The sequence below is a fragment of the Hemitrygon akajei genome, chromosome 5 (genome assembly GCF_048418815.1).
Source record: "Hemitrygon akajei chromosome 5, sHemAka1.3, whole genome shotgun sequence".
NCBI classification, from domain to species: domain Eukaryota; kingdom Metazoa; phylum Chordata; class Chondrichthyes; order Myliobatiformes; family Dasyatidae; genus Hemitrygon; species Hemitrygon akajei.
In genome coordinates, this window is record NC_133128.1 from 181943186 (window position 1) to 181952057 (window position 8872).

Here is an 8872-nt window from a genome sequence, read left to right on the forward strand (position 1 = left end):
AGGTATATGGACAGGAAAGGAATGGAGGGTTATGGGCTGAGTGCGGGCCAGTGGGACCAGGTGAGTGCAAGCGTCGACACGGACTAGAAGGGCCGAGATGGCCTGTTTCCGTGCTGTAATTGTTATATGGTTATAAGTGTTGTTAGATGAGTAAACAGTGAATTTTTCAGCGGTGGGAATATTTGCAGTCAGCAGTCTACAAGTCAAACACTTACACGAGTGTCCTCTGCACAGACTGCTCCCCCACCCCCAACAACTTCCCATTTTTAAACCATTGGGCCAGATAGTACCCAAACCAGCCCAGCCATGTCAGTCGCTCTCAGTCCTCGCCTGCAGCTGGCATTGTTACCGCTGGGGGAGCAGGCCACGAGCAGCACCAAGGCCACAGGAAGAGGAAGCTGAGACCCCCCCCCCCCCCCACAGGAATGTCCTGACGGCACATGCAGCTCGGAGGCTTTCTCATCAGTCTCAGTATTACTGACGATCAAAGACGGTCGGAAAAGATTAAACTGATTAAGAAAATATCCCAAACATAAGCATTAACATATTATTCAGCACACATTAAACAGGTAATTTTAATCATGAACTTTAAGTCAGTGACTTCATTGAGGAAAATGGAGCTTAAGCTGAGGGACCAGATACAGGAGGCATCTAGCCTCAAAGCAAAGGAAGCTAAAGGCAAGATCAGGAATGGAGGAAGGGGCGAGAGCTGTAGGCACAATGCTTCACAGTAACAGGGGCCCGGGTTCAATTCCTGTTGCTGCCTGTGAAGAGTCTGCACATTCTCCCTGTGACCGCATGTGTTTCCTCCGGGTGCTCCGGTTTCCACCTACAGTCAAAAGACCGACTGGTTGGTAGGTTAATTGGTAATTGTACATTGTCCAGTGATTAGGCTAGGTTTAAATCAGGGGCTGCGGGGTGGCACGACTCGAAGGGCTGGAGGGGGCTATTGTGTGGGGTACCCCAACAAATAAATATCATCCGGACAACCACACTACAATGCACGGACGCAGAGTCCAGACACACTTAGGTTGTTGAGTTTGTTTTCTTCCATCAGTGATGTCTTAGAAATATTTATGAATTAAAAATTAAACTACTATTACCATTGCTCTTGTCTTGGCATATATGTTCTGGCTGTCCAAATGGCATTTTCCATCATGAGGAACAACAATACCAGCCAACTTGCTGTCCATTCCAAAGTGCGTATCAGCATCACTCACAAATACCAATAAGTGCAAGGAATCATTTCGCCAACCGATTTTTTCCTGAAATATAGATTTGTAATACTTCAAGTTATCTTAAAGCATTTAAATCATGCTTCGATTTTGAAAAACAAAGACCAAACTCCCAGCTAATTTACCTTACACACAGTGGCTTGTAATATGGCATCAAATCCTCCTTCGGGTGTATCTAGATTTGCAGAAATCTGTTGATTTTGAACAACTTCATTAAATTTTATGGTGTTTTCAGTCAGCGAGAGCATGTGCTTATACCCGAATGCAGGCAAGCAATGCGCATACATAGCCCTAATTTGAAAGAAATATGTAATAGATTTCTGTTTGCAAGCACAATATGTTTCATGAGTTTGTGAAATAATATTAATTTCACATTGCATTAATATTGTAAAACCTGATTGGGACAAGTCGTAGCATTTAGGTTTGGTTACACTTCTTAGGCTCAGCTGTATATAATGGCATGAGTAGCAATGTCTGGACAGTTTCAGCATTCTCATCATTTAGAGTCAAAATTCAGAACATGCAAGCGATTTCTGAATGGACATTGAACCCACGAACACCACCTCACTACTTTTTTTATTTCTATTTTTGCACTACTTATTTAACTATTTTATATATACACACCTAATGTAATTCACAGGTTTTCCTTTGTTACTAGGTATTGCATTGTACTGTTGCTGCAAAGACAACAACTTTCATGGCATATACAGGTGGTAAAAGACCTGATTCTGATTTTAAACCACTTTTGAGACCAAGCACAGGAGGAATGAGATAATCCCCTTAGAAAGTCTGACATTATTTGCTCATAGTCAAATAAGGCTCCCAGGATTAATAATTACAAGATTAATATCACCGTCAGGAGCAAATGCTTTTGTGTCAATGCTAAGGCAGATTTTATGAATGTACTCCAGTATCAATATTTGTATTATAAATACTTGTAATAAAATTTAAGAGACATGTTGACAGGTCCTTTGATGAGTAGGGCACAGAGGAAGAAGGAATTAATTCAATTCAGTGTAGGTAGGTATTATGATCAGCATTGATATGATGGGCTGAAGAGTTGGTTTCTATTCTCTACAACTCAATCCAATGACTCCAGTTCATGATTAATGCAATAACACTGGCATTACTTGAATCAAATGTATGTTTTTCTCTTGTATGGGTCTCAGCTAATTAGGCAATTTATTTTAGAATTCAGAAATGATTTTACAGTAGAGTGAGTGGAATGGATAACATTATCCTACTGTCAAAATAACTGAGGCCAAAGTCATTCATTATTAAGTTTGTGTAACTTCAGACAAGGGACAGAAAAGTAGTAAGATGTCAGTCGGGGGAAGTTCCTGTCTGAATTACATGTTGTACTGTAAGCCTGCTAGCATAAGATTTCACAGTCTCACGCTGTACAGATCTTTTAATTTGTCAATCTGTTACACTTGTATAATAGACAACAACTAAATTCCCCACTGAAAAGTGTTAATATCAGAAAATTACCCTCATAAGACAATAATTCTAAGTTATTGAAATCTCTTTGGTTCTCAAAATTACTGTCTCCATGCTTCAAAAATCAGGGCCAAAGGGGTGATTTTTCATTGGTCTAAGAGGTCAAATCAAGTTTGTAAATCTATTTTACTCCAGGCTAGTCCATTTTCAATCAAATGGAGCTGGAAAATGGCACTCATATGAAGACAGTTCTCAGCATCTTTATTTCCTCCGTGCATGATTTTTAAAAATATATATATTTAATCAACTTACTCTAATTTACACTTCCTTCCAAGACCATCAGCTTTAAATTCCCCAATTTCAATCTGATTACCTAAAGGCAAACCCTTTTGGTTTTCCAGTTCACTCGGGTCCTCAATCCCCTGTCTCCTACGCTATTTGTTATCAGTTTGTTCTCTTTAATGGAAGAAATACCAGACCCCCCCCCCCCCAAGAAAAACGTTGAAGACAACAGAAAACAAATACAATTAAATGTCTTGATACACCAATGTGATCCATTGTAGTTCTATGTAATAGGTTATGGCTTTATATTCCTCAAAAAATGTCTTTGATTATACACTGTACTAGTGCTAATTTCAGACCACACCTCAATGGTGTTATTGTAGCTTTTAACAGGACTTGTTTCATTCTGCTGTGTCGCATCCATGCCTGCTGAGGTTTAGAATATTGGGAGAGAACTAATGACGTGGTTGGCTCTTTTTCAAAATCCTTTATCTATTTCAGATCTGTACATTTATTTTATGCAAAGTGCAAATGCTGTCTGTAGAAAAAAGATTGAAAATCCTTTCGGTTGGAAAGGTCATTCTGGTTCTGTGTCCAAATGAGCCTTAACTCCATCCTGCACGGTACAATGCTTATGACCTGAATGCATAATAGAATAAACCGCAGGTTTATTAAACTTAAATCTGTGAAAAATACAACCTTAGCACTTGACAAGCCGATGCTAAACTAATTTCAATGGTAGAAACCTCTTCCCCCATAAAGTTTAGAATAACTGCACTGGGAAACAAATAATTTATTTTAAGGTTAAAAGAAAGTAAGACTTATTTGAGAATTTGCTGTTTTAATTAGCTGAGCAATAAGTTTTGCTTTAATTTGATGCTAAAGTCCTGGGATACCAGGAAAAGCAGTCCCATTTGTGAACAGGAGAAACTGTAAGGAAAAAGTTAAATGTGATTCCTCCTTGGTGTATACCAAAATAAAATGGAAGTCTGTAAGACAAAATGCTGGTAGTGTGATCATTTTGAAAAAGTACAGGAGAACTAGTCCACAGCAATGTTTTGAGAGAGTCAAGGAAGTTTGTCTGCAGCCAGCATTGTAGAAAGAACATGTTTGTCTGGGCTGAAGGTGAAAAAGGGCTGGTGCAGCTCCTACCACCAAGGGGAGGGAAAGTACCAGTGTAAACCAGTTTGCTGGATATAAAAGGGCACTTTCTTGGTGCAAGGGGCAAGAGAGTTTTCTCCTGGGGTAGGTCATGGCTGGTGATTAGTGCTAGGAAGATAGTATAGAGAGAGAGACAGATGTGTGAAAGTCTGTCAGCATTCCATATATCAGCTCATTTTGAGGATAATATGTATTATTTTGATTTCTGTACCGCTACAACTTACTGCTGTAGAGGATTGTTTTTTCTTTGTGTATTGTACTTGTGCTAGTTCGAAAAAAGTGTTTTCTTGTGGTCTTGAACATGTATGGCGTTCTATTTTTGTTTGCGATTACATATGCAAATACACTAAGCTGAATCATGAAAGAACACATGACGAATTTTGAAACAATTTTCATCTACAGTATGTTAGATAATCTTAATCAAAGGTAAGTTGTATAACATTGCTTGACAACACCCTGCTCTAATCCCCCACGCTCCTGACAAGAACTCGACATGGATATTAATACAAAATGAACTACATACCAGCAGGGATTAATTAAATCATCTGGAGTTGTTTTGATATAAGGAGACACTGGCTTTTCTACGAATGCACCAAAGCCTAGTTTAAAGTTGCTGGTTAATTTGGCCATCTCCTTGGATAACGAGGAGCCCAGTTCTTTAATTCTGGCTAGATCATCAACCATAGAGGCAGAGAGATCCATTAGATAATACAGGTCAACTGGATAATCTTCAGCCTGGCGCACATCCACTTTGAATGTCACCTGATTGCCTGAGAAAATTATAGATTAAATCCAAAAATAATCATAAGACTTGACACATTAAATATTTATATCCATAAGTGTAAGATGTCTGCTTGCATCATATCACTGGTAACTTTATTACTCTCCTTTATTCTGTGCATTATGTGTTGGCTAAGTGTTTAGGCTAAGTTTCTGGTGCAAAAATCTCACAAGCCCAGTGTTTTTGACTGCATGGTACTACTTGAGTAGAAAATCCTACAAAAGCTGATGAACTCAGCCCAGTACATCGCTGGTAAAGCCCTCCCAACCATTGAGCACATCTACATGAAAGCAGCATCCATCATCAGAGATCCTCACCACCCAGGTCATGCTCTCTTCCTACTGCTACCACAAAAAAAAAACGCCTCAGGACTCGCGCCACCACATTTACTACCCCACAATCATCAGGCTCTGGAACAGAAGGGGTTAACTCCACTGACTTGCCCATCGATTGAGGTGCGCCCACAACCAATCATCTCACTCCAAGGACACTTCGTCCTGTTATCTCATGTTCTCATTATTTATATCGGCATTGCTCAGTTTGTTGCCCTTCAATGATCCCGCTACAGTTACGATTCCTTTTGCTGAGTACGCCGGTAGAAAAGTGAATTTCAGTGTTCTGTGTGGTGACACTATGACATTTACTTTGAAACGAGATTGTGCCGGCTCATGCGGGGTCAGTGGAATATTCACAATATCAAGTGAATTGCCGATTTAACTGAATGATCAGAAGTCTTTTCAGGCATTTTAAAGCATTGCAGACAGCTATTCTGGCTCTAGTATTTTCAGGTACAAGGGCAAATATAATGGCGAAGAATCAATATTACAGTGAAACCCTTTTAAAGACTGTGCCCGCTCCTCTTTCAGGCACATTCGCGACGCTGCCCCTCCATGGAGATTACCTGGTCGCAGATTAAGTATGAGTTTTTGGGGAGACATTTGTATCCTTTTCTCGTCCCCCTTTTGTCGACTCAAGCTTAAAGTCTGGTTACTTATAATATGAACGTGGCTGACTGGGAACTCGATAAACTCCAGAGAACATCCTTGTCGTAAGAGGTCGTCGAGGGCGCCGCACCTTCCACCGGAATTTAGATCAACATTGAAGTCCTAAAATAAACAATTTGCATTTCATGTCGGCATTGTAAAGGATAAATTTTCTAAAGTGAAACAGGCCCACGGAATGTCACCCGAATAAAGAAGCGGTTTGAAACTCTGAAACTTTGCATTTGCTTTCTGAACATCTTCTTACAGGTGTATCTCACTGAATATAGCTGTACTTTACCGTGATTAGAAACACAATATTACTCAAAAGTTCGTTTGAACGCTCTCCAATAGTATTATCAGTAAAATTTCTTCAAACGATTTTCCCGTTTTTCCTAAGGACCTAACTATAAGTTTATAAGCATTTCTTTTGCTGCAATTTGAACTGGATTTTGTTTTTTTTTGCTGTAAGGTATTGCAAACATTTTCTTCCCTCGGTTTTATCAATGATTTTGGGTTTTTTTTCGCAGTTATCTATTTAATCAATCTAGATCACAGTGTGTGAATGCTAGAGTAGCCCACACTGAGTCAGTATAAATTTCCGCCCTGAAATGCCTTATTTTAGGGCAGATTATTTATTCCCATAATTTCTTGTCTTCGGGAGTGTTTGGGCGAAGAGGAGGCCAAGGGGAGAACAATAAGAACAAGCAGTGTGTGTTGAGTGTTTCAAAAATCACATTCAATGGGTTATTCATTTACTCTTTCTGTCGTACATATAATCGCAACTACTGTACCACAACGCCCAAGTTTCCAGGAGCAGGCTGTTGTTTTAATAAGTTAATTATTAATCTCGTGGTCCCTTCACGGCCACAATGAAAAGGAAGATGTAGAGGATCGCTCCGAAGCCTCATTAAACAGCGCACTAAATAAAAAGTCCTTTTAAAGAGATGATGCTTTTTTAAGAGTTTTCCTACCTCTTGAAAACACCAAGCGCATTGATGTCCGAGTTTCAGACAGTCTTCACAAGTGTCTGCATTTCCAGAAGAACAAGACCCTGCGGAGAAAACAACGGAGCATTAGAGCCGGAATTATCGCTGAAGCTTGCGATGAAGTCTCGGCCCGAAACGTCGACTGTTTACTCCTTTCCATGGATGCTGCCTGGCCTTCGGAGTTCCTCCAGCACTTTGTGTGCGCTGGTTGCAATATATAGTAGGTTGATAACGTGTGAATGGCACCTCCACATGCTGTGCTACATTATCAAAAAAGGAATTTCAATTATCACGTGCTGCACAATTAGCTTCAGCGCACGTTACCAGAAATACTCCGGAACGAATCAGGATATATTGGAATTCGTTTTCACGCTGCGTAAATACCAGTCCTCTGACCATGAACTCACCTGCAACACTGCCGAACATCCTTCCTAGAAGCAACACGATCGTTACCAGGTCTACTGTCATAGCTTCCGATTTGAACGCACAATAAACAGGTAAAAAAGGGAATAAGTTCCAAGCAGCAAGGACACTACCCGAGAGGCTGCCGATACCTGTGGCCTCGGGCTTTGCGAAGGAGGAGTCTCAGTCAGAGAGCATGAGGCGTGCAGCCTACCTTCCACCTGCGGGGGTGGAGCAGATGGCTCACTGAGGGGTATGGTCGCCATGGTGTAGACGCCTCACCCCTGTCCTTCGCCAACTTCCTTCTTCCTTTTATGGTAAAAACAGGTATGCAGAAAACCTTTGCGAAGGGGAGAACCGCAGAGGAGAGGCGGCCATCCGCTTCCGGAAATTTGCGGAGTAACCTTGCTCACTTGCGCAACTTCAACGTACAGTTGTACTGCACACCTGACCGCTCACAAACTCCCCCGTCACGCTGTGCTCGCATCAGATTGAACGATTGCTACGTGCAAACCAAACACCAAACAATAGTCTTAAAGACAGCGTTGTCCGTATCGTAACAAGCGCCGGTGGCAGATAAAACGTCCCTTTCGTTATCGGCGTGCTAACTCGACAGTTTACAAGTCTGAACAAACACACCCGATTCTGGACGAGCCCCGATCGATGGCATTCTTCAGAGACTCGGCGAGTGCGGGCTTGTCTAGCAAAACACTTCCAGCACGTAGGAAAATAATTCCAACAGATGGAGTTGCAAAACAGAAAAATCAAAATCCCATCGATTCTATTCCTCAACGCATGCCAATATATCAGATCATTTTCCTTCCCCTAGTCTACCCGTTTTCTGGCGGTGTATTCCGAGACCGTCCTCCCGATTGGTTGACATCTCCCGTGCTGTCACGTTCTGGGGTTCTGGCCCCAACATCCCAATCCAAATTACCCGTAACAGTCAGAAATTTGTTAATTTTGCGGCAGCAGTACAATGTAATTCATGATAAACACAGAGTATGTATATTAAATATGCAAATACAGAAATAAAGTTTAAAAAAAGTAGTGGGTAGTGTTCATGGGTTGAATGAATATTTAGAAACCGAAAGGTAGAGGTGAAGAATCTGTTTCTGAACTGTCGGATCAACGCTAACGATTGGGACTGAAGATCCTCCTTCAGTGAATCCGCCACCTTCCTCTTGATAACTCTGTTTCTCTTTCCACCCATGCCGTCTAGACGGCTAGAAGTTTGCCTGCATTTTCTGATCCAAATTTCCAGCCTCCGAAGATTTTTCTTCCGTTTTCATACGATCATAGTTCCCTTCCGTGGGTTCCAATGTCAAAAACATTGTTGCTTCTTCACTATTCGTTTCCCAGGCTCTCTGCAACCATTGGTCAAATTTATTTTAATCTCGGGTAAGTTTAATTTTTGCTTTTTAAACCTCCATTAATTTGTCCTTTCTGTGGCGACCAGTTAAAATATTTTTGAATGTAATTTAAATATTGGTTATTGTAGGTTCCACACACCAAACTCAGCTTTCTATTTTGTTTTGTCTCTCTTAGCGGAACATACCCATTCCTTGGATAGCATTGGCTTATAACCATTTATCATCTGCT

The 8872-nt window shown here is 40.9% G+C and overlaps 1 protein-coding gene across 1 annotated transcript in view; it reads right to left on the reverse strand.

Moving 5' to 3' along the window:
* The window catches only part of itgb6 (integrin, beta 6), a 64444-nt gene extending 56992 nt beyond the window's left edge, over positions 1 to 7452 (reverse strand). Inside the window, exons 1-6 of the mRNA XM_073047393.1 lie at positions 7276 to 7452; positions 6854 to 6933; positions 5801 to 6005; positions 4642 to 4888; positions 1361 to 1526; positions 1104 to 1265 (exon numbers count right to left, since the gene is read on the reverse strand). Of these exons, the coding sequence (XP_072903494.1) occupies positions 1104 to 1265; positions 1361 to 1526; positions 4642 to 4888; positions 5801 to 6005; positions 6854 to 6933; positions 7276 to 7336 (921 nt within the window). The 5' untranslated portion in view covers positions 7337 to 7452. The remainder of the gene's footprint in view (positions 1 to 1103; positions 1266 to 1360; positions 1527 to 4641; positions 4889 to 5800; positions 6006 to 6853; positions 6934 to 7275) is intronic.
* Between the last annotated feature and the right edge of the window lie 1420 nt (positions 7453 to 8872).